The 19,605-nt window shown below is 34.9% G+C and overlaps 1 protein-coding gene across 1 annotated transcript in view; it reads left to right on the top strand.

Annotated features, from left to right (window-relative positions):
- NBEA (neurobeachin) overlaps positions 1-19,605 on the top strand; it is a 516,495-nt gene that overhangs the window by 95,660 nt on the left and 401,230 nt on the right. Inside the window, exons 4-5 of the mRNA XM_009998372.1 lie at positions 13,717-13,948; positions 19,494-19,594. Of these exons, the coding sequence (XP_009996674.1) occupies positions 13,717-13,948; positions 19,494-19,594 (333 nt within the window). The remainder of the gene's footprint in view (positions 1-13,716; positions 13,949-19,493; positions 19,595-19,605) is intronic.

The raw sequence follows: 19,605 nt of genomic DNA, 5'->3' as shown, positions 1-19,605 counted from the left end.
GTGCTTTTTTTAACTAATTAGATTTAGAAGTGTATTGTTAGCTATACATTAAAATGTATATGACAAAATGCAGTTATCAAGGAACAAAGTAAGCTTTGAGTTGAGGTCATGCTTGCTTATATATTTGCCTTTATAGTTATTTAGAAAATACAATCAACAGGTATTTCAGTCATTAAAATAATGATATAGGTTTTACAAGAAGCGTTTGTTCAAGCTCCATTAATAAGTTTAATTCAATTATAGATTACAGTATCTGCTGGAATCTACTTATCTAATTAACAGAAGAAATGCTGACTAGGACCTTGCTTGCTGTTGCCTCTCTTTTGCCAAGTCATGTCAAGTGTAGAGAATTAAATGGAACTATTTCACATGTCCAACATTTGTTTTGTAATTGATAAGGAGTAATTGTACAAAAACTAGGTAGGGCTTTTCACTGTGCCTAAGCACTGGGTTGTTCTCTCCCATGTTAACTTCTGGGAGAAAAAAGGCTGTATAATAAGCAGTTAATTCTTTTGCAGTCTAATTAAAATGGCAGATTGTTGAAGATAAGCATGTTGGAATTGAATGTAGAGCTTCACAAAACTGGTGATGAGTGTTGCCATTAGAAAGTTTCAAAATATTGATAATAAAAGTGCCAGTGGGTATGTCAAAATTATTGATCAAAGCAAGCAAAAGCATGTTTAGATTTAAATACACTTACTTTGTTCACATTAGGCCCCTGCTTTTCAGCAACATGAAGTGGAGGATAAGACCACTACTGTGCAGCTCTCACTTCAGTATTGTTTGAGATCATGTATCCTCAGCATTGTGGTTCTCCTGGACTATCACTGTATCATTAATCATTAATGTGAACAGGATACTTTTGACACCTACATGTATCAGTTGGAAAATGGCACTGTCATAACTAAGTTCATTGGAATTCTTCTGCTTTTAAATATTACATAGCCATCATTTATAGTAACCAGGTTTTTCAGAGTCTTAAAGTGCTGTGTGACACGAAGAAAATGTTTCAATTAAATATGAAAGTAGTTAAAAACCCTAAAGAAAATAAAAAATTAAGAGGAAGGTGGACATGAGAATGGGACATTTAAAAATTTATTTACTTTTAATTACCTTCCTTACCAACCACCAGTTCTGTGGTAAAAAAAACAAATCAAGCTGGGTTAATGGCAAGTGGTATTTAGCAAGGTAAGTGAATGGCATATGTTAATTGTTTTCTAGAAACTTGATTGCATTATGAAAGCTACCTAGGTTAAGCTTCTTTTTCTTTATGTTCAAATAGACATATCCTTTAGAATAAAAATATTATTTCTTGGTTAGCTGCTGAATATCTCAGGTAATCAAATTCATTTAATATGATGGAACAGGTAATTAGGGAAATATTTTTTTTTCTCCATAGGTTCTCAGGAGGAATAGAGCACATACAACTCTCTCAAACCTGTTAGAATGTTTGGAGAGAGACCTGCTTCCTAACGGCAATGAGGTGACAGGTTGTACTGTGTAAGTTGCAGGGACAAAGTGAGGCCCTGGCTGAGGCAAAGTCTGCCCACTCTCTGTCCAGTAGGAGCTTGCAGAAGAGGGGCTAATGGTGAGGGAGGGACATGCAAGAGGGCTCCTTAACAGTGGGGAAGAAGCAGTTAGTACCAGCAGAGAGCAACTACTTTGCTTCTTTGCTTATGTTACAGGAAAGAAGGAGACAGTAGGAGAACCTGCAGGCTTTTTGTTTTGGATGTACGGGCCGAGGCTTGATATATACTGGCTGTTCAGAAGAAGGCAGTAGGATAGGTAGATCTTGGTCCTGATGGCATGTGACTGTTTTTATTATCTTAGCCAAAGTGTGTAGGTACAACATACACCATAATCCTCATGGTTAATGTCCCTTATCATATTTTTTATATCTATAATAAAAGTTAATATAAATATTTTCTTCTATAATCTTTAAGTTATATGTCCTTCATATGCCTGAGAACCATGTTACAGAGTATTCTGAAAAAAAATCCACCAGTTTCCAAGACTAAAATTCTATTAACGGTATTGTTGCAATTCATTCTAGTCACAGAATGAATCTGTGCAACAAACAAAAAATTGCTGTGACAAGTACATTTGAATAATAACAAATGTTGTTATTGGTGAAAACAAAACCCAAATATTTTGATTTAATGGAAACATCTGTTGACTAAAATTGTGTATTAGTATTTCTAGGAGATACATTCTGTTCAATTCTATATGTGAAGTTGGGAAAGCAGGAGCATATGTGTTGTAGGATTTTTCAGTTGTTTTATTCTAAAAACAGACACTACTGTCTGAACAAACGTGATACTGTTAGTTGTGCAATACAAATTGATTTTAAAAAAATTGCAGTTATCAAAAGTGTAATGCTTCTTAATCTTTCAACTTTTTTGGCAGTATTCTCAGATGACTATGTTATCTGATAACCTTTGCAAGTTTTGCTTTACAGAGCTAATATATTGTTCAAACTACTTAAAAAACCAAACAACACAACACCACCACCAGTATGTGCAACTTGTGACTCTTGAAATAGTTTGGGCTTTTAAAGCCACCATAAAGACATTGGTAAATGGATTAAAAATAGCTACAGGGTACTGTTGACCTATTAGATTTGCCTGTGCAAATGGTGCAAGTAAATAGTCTTATTAACAGAAGAGGCTAGAAGAGGCTACAAGTGTAGTTGCAAGAGCCATTTCTTATCGCAGAGTATATTTGGTTTGTGACTTTGGTAACTCAGTTACGTTTTTGTTGCCTCTCTTCTGGCTTGGAAATGATAATAGATTTAAGCTAAAACAAACAAACAAAAAAAGCACAACCCCAAAGCATCACCAGATAACTTGTTTTAAATATAACTGGTTATTGAAGTTTGAATGTTCAAAGCTTGTCACACCTGTCATGAGCTTATATTCTACTTGCATCTGTATCTTCAGCTTCAAGTGAAGTTTGTGAAAATGAGAATAGAGCCAAAAATAGTCATTGAAGTAATACAAGCAAATGTAACTAGGATTATCTGTTTAGTAATACCATGTTTCAGGCTCCTTAAGTTGTGCTCAATTATCAACATCCTCATAGTCTGTAAAAATAAATTTTGAATTTTTGTTTTCACTAATGTGGCAAACCTAAGCTACTTAGTTTTGCAAATTAAAGTAAACGGTCATTAATATTTCCCTTTTTTGAGGTACGGATGTCCCGGTATCAAACAGACAGATCTCTGTTTGATTAAATCTAGATCAGAAGAATCATAAAATAATAATCAGAGAATCATAAAATAATTAAGATTGGAAAAAACCTCCAAGATCATGGAGTCCAACCATAATCCAGCTACTACAACCACTAAACTATGTCCTGAAGCACCACATCTAAATTCTTCTTGAACACCTCCAGAGATGGCAACTCCACCACCTCTCTGGGCAGCCTGTTCCAATGCCTATTTACTCTTTCAGTAAAGAGAATTTTCCTGATATCTAACCTAAACCTCCCCTGGCACAACGTAAACCCATTTCCTCTTGTCCTATCACTAATTACTTGGGAGAAGAGACCAACACTGACTTCTCTATCACCTCCCTTCAGGTAGTTGTAGAGAGCAATAAGATCCCCCCTGAGCCTTCTCTTCTTCAGACTACATAAACCAAGTTCCCTCAGCTGCTCCTCATGTGACATGCCATCCAAACCCCTCACCAGCTTTTTTCCTGAGAGGAACTAAGCCAGAAAAAGTGAACACAAGCTGGTGCTGTTAGTTCCAAGCTTGAGAATGGCTTTGATTTTAGTTCACTGAAAATAAACCTGTTTTTTAGTCTTATTCAAATTCAACATCTTGAACTAAGAGTTCATATTCTGCTGTGGCTCAGAACGGTCTGTTGGAGACCCAGGATTGCTAGACTGGGAGGATGACTTCTGGTTTTGTGTTTTGAGTTAGGTACTTGTAAGTAATTATTGGTCTTTTTTAGAAGTGACTGAAGTGCTTTTCCAGCTCTCCTAAGTGGGTAGAATTTGTCATGAGTCAAACTTGAAAACTCTCCTCTTTCATTCCTTATAAGGTAGGACTTTATATTTGAAGGACTTTGTGTTGTGCTAATGAAGCTTTTATGAAGGCAGATGTTTGAACTCTATCAGACCATTTTCTGTCCTAATCCAAAATCTCTTTTTAAAGTAAATTGTAGACTGTCATTTCCATCCTTCAGGGTTTGTTTTGGGTTGTTTTTTTTGCCATGAATTTCAAAACCTCATCATGATAAAAAAACATGAGACGCTAACCAGGGCTCAGCACAGGCGACTGGTTTTCTGAGAAGCACAACAATTTTATTTTTTTTCCCCTTTCTTGTATCAAGGCAGCTTATAATTTTGATACTAAAAGTCAATTTATAGAGTTTAGAAAAATATGTCAAGACACATGTAACTCAGTTTAAATACAGAGAAGACTTTGTTTGTTAGGTACAGTTTCTTTAAGGGTGTTTATTTGGAACACTTTGTTGAAGTTTTCATTGCCATTACTTAAGCATTATTTTTATGGTTAGATAAGTATTGGCAACTGCTATTTTGCAGGTCTTATCAAATGAGCAAACATTTCTTCTGGAGCTTGAGGAATACTGAAATCTTAGGACTGGACTGAATGGGTCTTGACAGATAGACCTTGTGTCTGTAAATATCTCTAATTACACATTTTGACATGCTTGTTTTCTTTGGAAAATCCTCTGAAGATGAAATACACCCCACTTTAAGCAATTTATTGTGCCAGCTTTGCCTTGTGAAACTGCAGGATAGATGACAATAGCATTTTTAAAAATAAAATAAAGCATCAATAGTACCTAATAAACCTGTGTGGAATTTTTTTACAACAAAGGTGGTTTCAGTCTGACAGTTAATATTTTTTTCCTTTCATTGTAGAAAATCTTATGACTGGTGCCAGTAATGTAATTTAGAATTGTCCTGACAGAAATGAAAGAAAAGTAGACAGTTCTTGTAATAATTTTTACTGTATCTTTCTGGTTTTTGTCCCAAGAAGTCTTACGTCCTGAGGCAGGTAACAGTGACAACAGGAGGACACTGATAAGTACAAAGTTTATCTCCATTGCTTATACAGCCTTTGTTCTTTCACAATGTGCGTTATCTTCCAAGCATTTCAAAACATTTTTTTATGTTTCTCTTCATGCTTGGAAAAAAAAGATCTGAAATCTAGAAAAAAAAAGAGGAAAAATTGTAGATACCATCAAAACTGTTGACTTATTGTAGAAAACATCTGTAGGATGGGGAAGGATGTGATAGAATGCTTTCACTGTATAGTAGTGGTGTAATATGCAGCATTGTTTGAAATGGGGAATCAACATGCTTTGTAATGTATCCAGCAAATTTGAGGTTTTGATGTTCTGTGACAAAAATTTCAATGTGATGTTTTTGGAAGAACTCAATAGGCCATGCTCAAGGTTAGCTAGTTTGTTGTATGGGATTATAGTTTGATACCATGTAATTCACAGTATTTCCCTTCTGTGCTTTGTTAAGACCATTTATACAAGATTCAGAAGAGTTTACTGAATGGAGCAATGCAGCTCAGTGGGAAAAACTGCATGAAGTAGATTTGAGGACAGAAGCCAAAAGTTTTAAACCATGGTGGGTTGATCCCAGCCAGCAGATAAATACCTACCACCTGCTCCCATACACATTTCACACAGTGCAGTGAGGGAGAGAATCAGAAGATCAAAAGCAAGAGAAACCTCATGGGTTGAGATAAGGGCAGTTTAGTAAGCATGTGTGGTGAGCTAGGGATGTAAAGGTAATCACCTGCTACCTCCTACAAGCAGACTGATGCCCAAACAGCCTTTGTACAGCCCCTAGTTTGTAAAGACTAGTCCACAGTGTTCTTGCTAAGTGTGGTGGTGTGTAATATCCCTTTGGTCAGCTGGGGACAGCTACCCTGGCTGTGGCCCCTCCCAACCTGTTGCCCATCCCCAGCCTGCTCACTGGGAGTTATCAGCACTGCTTCAGTCCCAAACATAAACCAGAACACCACACAGGCTGCCATGAAGAAAATTAACTCCATCCCAGCCAAAGAAAGTACACAAGCCTACAAGAGGGCTCTCCTCCCCAAAAAGGTAGAAATTAAAGGTAAATCTTTCACTGAAATAATTTTAAACTTGCATGAAAACAAGCTCATGTTTAAAAGTACCAAAAACTAGGCTGAATGTGTTACTTCACTCGTATTTATTCATCAAGAATAAAGAGCATATAAATTGTTTTCTTTTGTCTGAATACTTTAAAATTGTCAATAAACTTATTAGGTACGATTCTCTTGGTGGCATCCCACTGTGTGTGTACTATACATTATTCAGGATAAACATGTTTTTGAAACTAAACTGAATGAAGGCTCCTTTAAATAGGGTATGGTAATGTGGAGAATTGCATACTGTTGTAGAGATTCACGTGAGAATCAGTCTCTTTAATACTGTCTTTTGGTTACAACCCATTCTGTAAGCACATTGGGTAAGATTAATGTAATTGTAGATGTGCCTCTCTGAACTAGTTGTCCTTTTATAGTCAGGGAAAAGTATTGCATTCCCAGCAAAAGATTTATTTTGTCCTAATGTTGCATCTAAAACTAGTGAGATTAATAACTTTCCCGAAGTATCTTTTACTTTCCATTGATGAATGAACTGAATTTTGAAAATTAACCTAATGTGCAGTTCAGATCTCTAAAGAACTCCATTCAAGAATTAAGCATTTAATAAAAACAAACAAATTAACTCTCCCCCCCCCAAAAAAAAAAAAAGAAAGAACAGAGAATTATTAAAAATATCCACTTCAATTTTTTGTAGCCTGTGTTTTTCTCTGTAGTCGTATTGAGATATTACAAGTGACTGTAATCAGCACACATATTTGTGTAATATGAAATTACACTGAAAAGTGTAATTTATTTAATTTGGTATTCTGAATATTTTAACACAAAAAATCTTCATTGATGAAGCTGAAGAAAAATCTTCCTAAAAACCTGATTTGTTTTAGAAATATAATGGTTTGGACAATGACCAGTAGTATGACTAGTATGAATATGAATACTAGCTTGTTTTTTTCTACCTGGGTCCATCACCACTTTTAAAACAGATGAGAATAGTTGTCATATTGACTGTCATGTACCTTCATTTATTCTTGGCTTTAGAAAAGGTAGAGCAAGTATGACAGTAGATAATTAGGAGTGGAAGAAAAGAGTGCTTTGCTGCAGATCAGACCTGGATGTTTTTAGGGTTATAGTAATTGCATCTTTGTGATAATTCAGTTTTTTGGTGACACTGACTTTCAAGTATTCTGGAACTTATATTTTTGATTTTTGTCTACATAAATGCAGACAGGAATCAAACTTGAATGAAACTAGAAAGAAATTCTTCTTTGATGGCAATGAACAGCAAATTTAGATGCCCATGTTTGAAGACTTTGGTTTATATAGTTCTAATATACTTTTTTGTCAAGGCTAGTACATAAAATATAAGTCTGCTAAGGTAGGTAGGGAAAAAATCATAGAATCATAGAATGCTTAAGTCTGGAAGGGACTTTAAAGATCATCTTGGTGGCCCTTCTCTGGACCCTCTCCAACAGCTCCATGTCTTTTCCATGCTGAGGGCTCCAGAGCTGTACACAGTATTCCAAGTGAGGTCTCACCAGAGCAGAGTAGAGGGGCAGAATCACCTCCCTGGCCCTGCTGGCCGCACTTCTTTTGATGCAGCCCAGGATGCAGTTGCTCTCTGGGCTCCAGCACACACTGGCGGCTCGTGTCAAGCTTCTTATCTACTACCACCCCCAAGTCCTTCTCCTCAGGACTGCTCTCCAGCCATTCTTCCCCCAGCCTATATTTGTGCCTGGGGTTGTGCCGACCCAGTTGCAGGACCCTGCACTTGGCCTTGTTGAACTTCATGAGGTTGGCACTGGCCCACCTCTTCAGCCTGTCAAGGTCCCTCTGGATGGCATCCCTTCCCTCTAGATTGTCAACTACTCTACACAGCTTGGTATAATCAGCAAACTTGCTGAGGATACACTCAATCCCACTGTCCATGTCTCCAACAAAGATGTGGAACAGCACTGGACCCAATACTCACCCCTGAGGGACACCACTCATCACCTGCCTTCATTTGGACACTGAACCATTGACCACAACTCTCTGGGTGTGGCCGTCCAGCCAGTTACTTATCCACCAAGTGGTCCATCTGTCAAATCCATGCCTTGTCAGTTTGTAGACCAGGATGTCATGTGGGACAGTGTCAAAGGCCTTGCTATAAATAGTTTTGGTTTTGTTGTAGGTAAGTAAAATCAAATTTTACATATGATGGATAGGTATGAAACTGAAAAAGTATCTTTGGCTACCCAAAAGTGTGTAGAGATTAAATACAATACAAGAAGTCATGGCTGGTTATAGGTTATACTTTTTCTCCTTGAATGCATCCTTGTAATTAAGATGACATTTGAAGAAACTAAAAATTCTGCTATAAAATGTATTCTTAGCAATTAAAAGTAGGCTTCGGTTGTACAGGTTAGTAGTCCTTAAGGCTGCAAATCAGAGGAGAAGAGAGAAATATGTGTAAAATGTTAAAATTAAACAAGAATGTCCTGTTTAGGTAGCATGAAACTTCTACAGAATCAGTGCAGATCATGGCAAAATAAAGTACTCTGAGAATTTTTTGCATACTTCATCTATTTAATATGAAGTAAATTGCAAATAAACATGTTTTATTTGATCTCCTTGTAATTCAGATTTTCACATTTTATTGTTGTCGCTGTGGCTGTATTAATGTGTAATTCTTTCTTTAGTAAAATGCTCTCATGTTTTTTATTTCATAAAAAAACATACCAAATGCCTCTAAAATTGCATCTCATGCACTTCTTATGATCCTTAAGCTTGGCAGTACCTTGTGTTTGATATTTTTTAAATCACAGATGAAATTCCTTTGAACAACGTCATACCTTCAGGGTTTCTATTAACAAAAAAATAAATTATTTATTTATTTATTTATTTTCCCATTCAGTAGCATAATTGTCCTTATATTCTGTTTGTTTACTTCTTCTAAGACTGACTGCCATCTTTTTTTTTTTTTTTTCCTTTTTTTCTTCTGTGTTCATTTGATGAATTTGGAAATTGAGGAACCATGTGTTACTGGAGACGACTAAGAGGATACCTTATTGCACTCTACAATTCCTGAGGAAAGGAAGTGGAGAGGGAGGTTCTGAGCTCTTCTCCCTGATATCCAGTGACAGGAGTGATAGGAATGGCTCAAAACTGCATCAGGGCAGGTTTAGGCTGGACATTAGGAGGTGTTTCTTTACCAAGGGGGTGGTCAAACAATGAAACAGGTTTTCTAGAGAGGTGATCAGTGTACCAAGCCTGTGAGTGCTCAAGAGGCATTTGTACAATGCCCTTAGCGATGTGCTTTAACTTTTGGTGAGCCCTGAAGTTTTCAGGCAATTGGAATAGATGATCGTTATAGGTCCCTTTGAAGTGAAAAGATACGTTCCTCTCTTCATTTCAATCCATTCTTTAGAAATCATATGAAAAATTTGATTCTAAGTAATTCCAGTATTCACAAGTAAGCATTTCAATTCTAGATGTTCAGTAGCATGTTTTACTCCATTTCAAGACCTGACCTGTATATACTATCAGAGATATGCAGAAAACTTCTGCGTTTTGGAGGAGTATTTAACCTCTGTTCTAGATCTAAAGGACGTAAAAGACCCACCTAATTTATGTGTAGATGTGGTAGCATGGGAAGAAACACTTTTCTTGCATAGCATAATGGATGGCTGAAGCTTACTGAGGAATGGCCACGATATTCAGAAAAATTGAGATTCTGAGTAGTGCAACTGCTTTTGAGGATGGTGGTGTGGGGTAAGAAAAGTTCTTGGAGCAATTCACAAGGAGTGTCAAGCTGTCATTGTAAGCAACCTCAGTATAGGGAAGAGAATTTGCATAGAACTACCAGTTCTGTTAGCTGTAGTCATCTGACTTGGAACCATGATCTGAATGCTTCATTTCTTACAGTTATTCTGAGAAAGATCCAGAATAGTTAGAGAGTGATACATGAGGTTGACAAAGTACAAGCAATAATTCAGGGTATTTAATCACAGTGAAAGTGCAGTATTTACAGAATATTAAATGTTCACTTGAAGGATGCGAAGTAAGACTGAGTATTTGAAAAAAAAAGAAATATTCTATTTGAGATTTATAGTATGGAAAGAGCACTGATTTATTGTATAGGCTCTTGTAAGGATTTCTGTTTTAGTTTTCATGTTGTAATTTAGCTGAAATTTATTTTACTACAAAAGTCTTCCACATGTTATATTAAAAATAGGGTGTTTTAAGAAAATATGATTTAACTTGTGTGTGTGTGTGTTATTGCATCCAGAGCTGTACCCAAGATAAAGATGAAAATGCATTATGTATTTTTACAGTTGGCTACTGACGGTTTTTAATGTAGCATAGTTATTTAAAGTAGTGCCCACAGGGACTTCAAGACCTCTTTTCTGGCTGATAATAGCAGATTTGAGAGCCTGTCATTTTGTACATATGGATAAAACTATAATAATGTGGTATAACTTTGCATTAACTACCTTTACTCTGGCCTGGCCACTTTATCAGAAAAGTCTGCAGCTCACAGTAGCTGGTGTGTTTTAACTGCATTTAACGATGTTTGGATCTTCAGCAAACTTTATGGTTTTATTAGTATCCACACTCATTACCAGCTTATTTTCGCTGTGATTCTCTACTGATAATCCCCCTCTTGTGAAGACTGACTATTTTTTCCTCTTTACCTGCTAGCTTTTGCTTGGGAAATGTAGCTGCAGAAGGGTTGTTAGGGAAAACTTTTATTTGTAGTGAATGTTCTACTTCATTTCTTGTCTGAGTTGTACTTTCTTTTTCATGTTGTAGAGGAGAGATGGTTGCTTTGTATTACTCGTAAACAATTTAACCATGGCAATTTGTTTCTTTATGCTCACTTCAGTTTTGTTTGTATCTTCCTTGCCTTCTTAGACTTCTTTTTATGTTGACTGTGAATATTTTTAATTTATGTTGATTTTCCGGATGACTACCTTTAAAAAAAGTAAGCCTCCCTCTGCTTTCTTAAATTTTGCCATTACAGTTAATTAGTTCATTAATTTATTTCCTTTATTGAGGAAGTTGATTTTAATTATAATTTTTATCATGGTTAGTGGCTGAAATATGCTTAAACTTCAGTTAAGGGCAAATCAGGTACATTGACTGTTTCTCTTGGTGAAATATTCAGTCACTCTGATGGACAATAAATCCCTTGCTGCCAAAATGACAAATAAGGTAATTGTAGTGGCTACTGGATAGTTTGTAGCCTACTAGAAGATTGTCTATAAAACCAATTTTATTAGCATTCAGTGTATTTTTTGATGCAGATTCACTGAGATATACAGGCAGCTTGTTTTTAATGATACTAAAACATCCCATCATTTCAGACTGATACAGAGATTTCTATTTCAGTCTTTTAAATGTTACATATTAGTATATTAGTTTACATTAGCAAGCAGATACAGTTACAATAATTTTGACTGTTTTAACCATTGTATGTTACTTTATTAATTTACATTAGCAAGAATTTTACAGTGAATAGTGTTTGAGTAAAGGGGGATCAGTCTGTATTGAAACCTTTACATTGTAACTGAGGTATTACAAGTTTTTTCCTTGTTTTACGTTCATCTATTATCAAAAACAAATGGTGGGATTCATCTCACCTAAATTAGATATCTGGAAGTTGTGTATCTAAACATTATCATAGAACTGTTGAGGTTGGAAGAGAACTCCGGAGGTTCTCTGATCCAATCCTCCTGCACAAGCAGGGCCAACTAGAGCCAGTTGTCCAGGTCTATATCCAGGTAGCTTTTAAACATATCCAATGATGGAGACTCCGCAAATAAAATTTATCACCCTAAGTTTTCTGCATGGAAAGAGATTGAGAAAAGCAGACACCTTCAGAGGTGCTTTGTTTCTTCTTAGGTTAACCATCTAAGGGAGTTTAATTGAATGTCTTCTACAAGTGCCTGTTTACCTCTGTGTGTGTTTTCATATAATCTCAGAAAGGTTAGTCCAGGATAATATTTTTATTTGAATGTAATTAAATGTCTCAGGAAACTAAGGAGGTAGTCAGTTTATGTATTTAATAAATGAGAAGATTTTATGTTAGGAAATAATAAATTGTTTATTAGCAATTAATCAATAAATTAAAGTGTAAATGGATAAAAAGTCTGAATTAGGGTAGAAGCCAAAGCAAGTCCTTGATTAGTTGTATTGATTCTGTCTGAAGATTGATTCTGAAAGAAGACTTTGAGTATTTGAATAGGTTTAACTATTAAAAAAAAAAAAAGTTTGCATGGTATTGCAGCTGGCTTCTTGTTTGGAATTTAATTTGAAGGCAATACCAACTGCTTTTAAATAGGGTATGAAATAGGCTATTAAAATTACCATTGAAATTATCTACTTATAAGAGATTAATTATTTGAAGATCTTTAATTTAAAGCACATTATTGCAATTTTAATTCTCTAACTTCCTGAAACAGAGAAAAAGGGTCTTAAAATCATTTTAGAATCAATTTATTCTCTTATTTTGCCTTTCTTAATTAGGTATTTGCAGTTATTGAAATTTAACATTGGTGATTTCAAAATTCTTCAAGGGTAAGGTAGGATGCATAAGAGGCTTTGTTTTCTTCAAAACTGAAAGATGTTTATGCCATTAGGAGGGGATTATTTTTTTAAACTGAGTTTCATATTCAGTTCAGTACGGTGCTTAGTGTTAATCTTTTTTAAAGTTACATAAGACTGTTGAAATTGATTAATTCAATTTCTTGATGTATATGTGCTCTTGACTATTATCTTTTGCAAAATTTTGCTAGTCTGTGTTGTTTTTTTTATCCCAACTACCTGTCCAGCAGTTGTGCTATTTAATTGGAGCAAAGGACTTTGGATAGCATTTTGCAAATATCTGGGAAGATAGGAGTCAGGCTATAGTTTCATCAATACTTCTGTTAAATCACTTTTCATTTGAGTGTTTGTTCCTCTCCCAGTGCTCTCTTCTTTGCAGAAGCAGTGGGTTTCTTTGGCCACAAGGTGAGATAATCTGTGGTATAAGTAATTAAGTTTTCCCTGTCTGCATTAGGCCAGAGCAGATCACTTACTCTTTTTCTGAGCATGAATGCATGACTATTTGGGTAGTACAATGGGAAGGGCAGTAAGGTCTTGCAAACTTGTAATTAAGGGCAGATGTTGGCTTCCATCTGGAGAAAACATAGCTAAGTTATTTTCAGTGTCTTTGTATTTCTGAGTAGGAAAATTTCAGAGAACTGTAGGGAACCTTCAGTTTTTATTGGGCTTTTCAGATTCTGTACCATCTGCACTACATCTTTCTTGGACAGGCTACCATTTCAATTACTGTGTAGGAAGGAAATTTTCAAATGGATTTTAATTTTATTTTATGAAAGCATTATAACAATATTGACAGTAATACCTTAGGCTATTAACATGTATATGTTTTACAAGCTGTTTTGTATGTCATGATTGTTAATTTGCAGTCTTACAAGTGCCTAGCTGTGAGTTCCTCTATCAAAATTACCTCCCTCATCATGCAAAAAATATTCAGTGTTTGTCACAATGAAGGTATGAAAGACCTTAAATTATGTGTTTCACATTGTAATGTTCTACTTGTTTTCTTTTTGTAGCTGGTTGGTGGCGAATTTGATCTAGAGATGAACTTTATCATCCAGGATGCAGAGAGCATTACGTGCATGTCAGAGCTTTTGGAGCACTGTGATGTAACGTGCCAGGCAGAAATCTGGAGTATGTTCACAGCAATTCTGCGTAAAAGTGTCCGCAACTTACAGACTAGCACAGAAGTTGGCCTAATAGAACAGGTACTGCTGAAGATGAGTACTGTGGACGACATGATTGCAGGTATAAATTGTTAACTGATAAAATAATTATTGCATTCTTGAACTGTCAACATTTGGTGGTTAGGGAAGGGTTTGGGATGTCTTGGTTTTTTATTTAAAGTGATTTTTTTGTTCTTGCTGCAATTGAGCCAAAGTACTTTTTTATCAATTTCAGAAAAAGGACAAAAACATATTCTTATGTTTAAACATATGTATATATATTGTTTAAAATAACTGCTTGTTAATTCATCTGAGAAGATAATGCCATAACGCCAAAAACCCAATATTGAAGGTAATTACAAACAATGTATTTTAGACTTCTTAACTTTTAAAGTAATATTTTAGTTTCTTAAATGCATTGATCATTTTGAATTGTTCAGATGTTAGAATTGTTATTATGATACACTTTAAATGTAACCTGCATCTGACAGCATATCAGAAATTATTCATAGCTTTGAATGCTGGACAATTGGATTTTATTAAACATTTTTGTAATGTATAGCTGTGCTCCCTATAATTATCTGTATGGTTTTTATTCTTGTGTCTTTTAATAACCTATGATTTTTTTCAGCATTAAAAAATAGAGTACTTTGCTTACTGAAAACAAGTGATGAAGCAAAGGTTTTCAGGGTTCTTTTGAAGGAGTTTTTTATTCTATACTCTGTCCTCTCAGAAGTAAGGTAGAGACTGTAATGCTGAGTTACTTGGTTAGAGGAGCAGACTTGGTTGTCACATTTAAATATGGCAGCTAAGAGCTGCATATCATTAGTGTTTATCTACTCCTTCTTTTTCTTGTGGAGAAACTTAAACCAAATACTTTATTTCAACTCAGTGTGAAAGTAGTTATTAATTTTTATATATTTTGGAACTGATAGTAGGATACTTACATTGTGAGGATTTTTTAAAGACTGGAGAGGTTTGTCTACCATAATTCTAAGATGTTCATTGATTATCTGATATCTGACACATATATAGGCTTTGTGGAACAGTAAGCCAGAAAGAATTTCAGATCAGAAGCAAGAGGACAATAACAACACCATGAAAACTGGATTATTCAGGAAAATTATTTCCTCTTCTTTTTGTCAGTATAAACGTATCTGTAATATGAAGTATTTGAAAACACTACATTCTGTATTTCAGAGCAAGTCTTAGTGAACACCTTGTTGATTAGAAATGTATGTCTAAATGCTAAAACCTGAAGTGTTATGCCAAATACCATACTGTGAGATTCAGACTGAAGTGTAACAGATCAACAGATTCACAGACCAATGTTTTTCATCAAGTATGTTTTGTATAGTAGTACTTTATGTGGCATTTATAACTGTGATGATGAGAATTTTAGATGATGATTTAGAGAATTTTAAAACATGCTTCACTAGTTGTAGAAGTCAGAAATCAAGATTATAGGATCCGGCTTTGTGGAGCGTTAGGGAACGGAAAAATCACTCTGAATTTAAAACTATTAATATAAGCCAGGGGTAGTACATTAATTTCAAAAAATAATGGAGCCTCTATCCCATAACCTTTTTCTGAGACACAGTAATTCAGAAAGAGACTTTCCACAGAGAAAAAACCAGTAAGCTTCCTCTTTTGTATACTTACATGGATAAATGGAGCATATTTAATATAAAATAAAAAATAAATATTGCTAAATATTGCAATTCTGATGACATTTTAGCTCTCAATGTAGTATCATTATCTGAATAGTTATATATAGGTATAAAGAGCATGTTTTTAACAGAATCATTCTTTGCAGGGTTTTTTTCTGATAACTGTAAATGGATGAGAATGCAGGGGTTTTTTGAGAATATTTCTGATATGAAAGAAACCAAATTAATCCTTTTGCTTTTATCTCTTGATTTCTGCAACACTTCAGCACACTTTTATAAACTGCAATAATATTGGTAATAAGTCAGAAGCAATAAATAGGTTTATGTAATAACTAGTTCGGTGGTAGGCACTTGTGAACACAATCAGTGACAACTAATGCAGTACCTCTGACCCTTAATTTGATATGCGGATGTTGAGGTCCTAATTGACACCAGGTGACTGCAGAACTGCTTTACCCCAAATATTTCTGTGAACTTTTCAAACTCACAGAATAAAGTAAGAAATTCTGTGGCAAAATGGGTACTAACAGTCAGGGAGGATGTTTTGAACAATAGCTGTGTTAGTGCTTAGTCCTAAGAAGTTAGTACCAGTTAGTTTTCCCAAAACATTTGCCAGTGCTCTCTCAGCCCAGTGTTTTGTAATTCGCTTTTATAATCTCTTAAGGGTACCTGTTTTCTGGGGTTTTTTTTTTGGTTTTGGAGTTGTTCACTTATTTTCAGCTCATGTCACTTACTCCTTTATGAAATGCTGTGATTTGGCCTACGTAAAGTTTAAATAGACAAGACTGGCATGATTACAGAATCACAGAATCTTAGGGGTTGGAAGGGACGTCGAAAGATCATCTGGTCCAACCCCCCATGCCAGAGCAGGGTCACCTAGAGTACATCACACAGGAATGCATCCAGGTGGGTTTTGAGTGTCTCCAGTGAAGAAGACTCCACAACCTCTCTGGGCAGCCTGTTCCAGTGCTCTGTCACTCTCACAGTAAAGAAGTTTTTTTCTGATGCTTACAGATGATACCTGTTTTATGTTCAGACAGCACACTTTCAGGACCAGCCTAAGTCTGAAGCCACTCTGGTTTCCTGAAAGTAAGACATCAGAAAATAAACATATACCTAATCTTTGCAAGTGAGAAGAATTTGTCTGTTTAGATGAAGAGGCTTCGTGAGGCTTCTCAGCACTTTAAGTATCTTACTTCTTGAGGTTTTGCAGATTCAAACTTAATCACCTTGAAAGTCTAAATTGCAATCCAGCTGGGATCATTGCCACTTGTATTACAATTTGCTTTCCAGAAGCATCACCTCTCAGAAGTCATCTCTGATAATCTGTTATACTGTTAGGGAATGGGCAGCCATTTTATCAGTGGTTAAGTGGAAAAGATTACTAAAAGATTTGTGTAGGTAATTGGCACATTTTTTTTAACAGCTGCACAAGATCTCCCTTTAGGGGCTCACTTTTTATAGTTCTGTGTTTCCAGGTGATGAGTTATGAAGCAGATCATCTGCTCTGAGAGACTCTTTGGCATAGTGTGTCTGTAGTACCTTCAGAGAAGTCTGAATGGTGGATGAGAAAGTACCCTGAACTCCTACAGAGCAGATGTGCCTCCCTTGAGCCCCATTTTATTTCCTGCAGTTTTGTTGTGATGTTATAGGTAATTGTTCTAAAATTGCTGGAACTGAATTCTTAAGCACTTGAACAGTTCCTGAGTTTTAAGCAAAAATGAGCTGTTGAAAAGCATTTTTCTATCAACTAATTCCACAAGAAACACTGCAAAATTATCACATTTATATTGCCAACCTGTATAAATTATTTTACTCGACCAACAGTTAAAATTCACAATTTCATGGCTCTCTGTTAGCAAAAAGTTAAGGAGGCATGAGGGTAGTGTTCCAATTTCCAAAGGTGCATTTCCAATGCTGTTTAATATGTCTTCTAAAGTTAATGCTGTACCATTTATTTTGATATATGATCATTGTTACTTGAAAGACAGGCAGGCTCTTTCACCATTTTATTTTCTTATTAAATGACTGCATTAAGCATTCCTTAAAGGTTTCTGATTAATTTAGAGAACATACATACAAAAGCTGCTTAGTATGAAAGTAGTTGGAAGGTGCCATTAACAGAAATAAATTCTGTTGCATTTAGTGAATTTTAGAAAAGCATTAAAATGAGAAACAATGCCTGTTTTCTCCTTCTAGACTTAATATTAATTTACACATTCTCGTTTCTGAAATGAGATCATAGATACCCATTATACATCTGATCTTATTTAATATAAAAAAAAATGAAGTTAATACTAAGAACATCCAATTGTAGTATGTTTTGGGACCTTTGCTCATTTATAAGTGAGTGGGTTATTAGGATTTATAAACCAGATGTAGACTGACTCTTTTTCATGAGATTTCTAAGTATGAATGAAGTTATATAATAGAGTACAATTCTTTTTCAGTCTTGGTATGTTGAAACAAGAAACAAACCTTGTTTATGGGTGTTTATAGCAATATTTTCTATTAGTATTAAGTGCTTTGACTTCCACAGATGTTGTTTTATCTTGTTACCTACTGGGCTTCAATCTTTCAAGTCTTTGTTTCACCCAGGGTTACATTGTTAGGGAGCTTACATTTCTTTCTCTGCATCTATAAATATGTATTTCTAATGCCTGTGGATTATGAACACATTCGGTAGAAATAAGAATTTTTCCATCCCATAAGGTAGTACAGGGCTATAATGATGAAAATAAGCAGCACATGTTCAGTAATTTTAAAAACCTGCCAATAATTTCTGTGTTTGCCTGTATTAATTTACACTTTTTTTATCTATTAGGAGATTTTGATGATACTCTGATTTTCACCAAACCATTTTCGCTTTTACACAACAATTTTTCTCTGTAAAGGAAGCAACTACTTTTTGTCAGCACCTGTAAGAATCATCCTTTCACTAAGAGACAAGGAGAATATGTAGTCCTGTATTTAAGATATAAGCTTATTTCTTGTCTTCTACAAGATTTAGGAGGGGGGAGGGGTTCTGATTGTCAAACATTTAAAATTTTATTAATACTGATTCTATTATGTCATAGCTTTTTGATTATGAAACTGCTTGATCTCTGAATTAATCTTCTAATGCCACATACATGAAGATAAGCAAGTTTTTTTTCTTTCTGCTAGAGTTGTAGTTCTTAGTAATGCATATTACTCCAGAAGTGGAAACTATGAGGCAAGGACCAGTATCCCACAAGCTAATAAATTATTGAAATGAAATTCTGTGTTTTAAAATAAAGATCCAAGCACTAAGTTAAAACCTGATATTCTTTGAAAGGCAGGCTATGTAATGCCATTACTTATAAAGTTTATGGATTTTTAGGTGTTTTAATGAAAGCTGTATTACATAAATTTGTTAGCAATTTTGATCACTACTTTTTATTGTGCTCTTTTCTTGTTTCCTCACTATTATGTTTTTGAGGTTTTTTGGTTGTTGGGTTTTTCACCCTGACTTTCATTTTGGTGAAAACTGGAAGTATCACTGTAACAAAGCTGTGGGAGCCATACAAATTCTCAGTATGAAGTGCTGTGCTTGAATTAAAAAAATAATGTCAAGCATCTTTTAGGTCAGACTTTTTTTTTAAATACTAACAGCAGAAAGAAGCAAGCAAGAAGTTCATAATGTATGATGAATGTTGTGAAATCAAAAGAATTAATTCTTCATAAATTATTTTAATACTTGGTTCAAAATGTGCTGCAAAATCTGAAACTGCATATGTACATTTATTTTTTAAATAATTAAAACAATGAGAATATGAAATCCTTTGCAAAATACTTAGGGCAGCTAAGTTTGATTTTTAAAATTTGTGAATACATTTATTTTTAAAGGTATTAAGTTTTCAGCTTTTTTTTTTTTTTTTTTTTTTTTGTCAAAACAATTAAATTCAGAGTTCAGAATAACTTTATTTTCCTTTGAAGATCTTCTAGTTGATATGTTGGGGGTTCTTGCCAGCTACAGCATCACTGTCAAAGAGTTGAAGCTTTTGTTCAGCATGCTTCGAGGCGAAAATGGAATTTGGGTAAGCTGTGA

The sequence above is a fragment of the Chaetura pelagica genome, unplaced genomic scaffold (genome assembly GCF_000747805.2).
Source record: "Chaetura pelagica isolate M959 unplaced genomic scaffold, ChaPel_1.0 scaffold105, whole genome shotgun sequence".
Classification (NCBI taxonomy): Eukaryota; Metazoa; Chordata; class Aves; order Apodiformes; family Apodidae; genus Chaetura; species Chaetura pelagica.
Note: the sequence above shows the minus strand (reverse complement) of the source record. Positions and strands in the feature narration are given on the sequence as shown.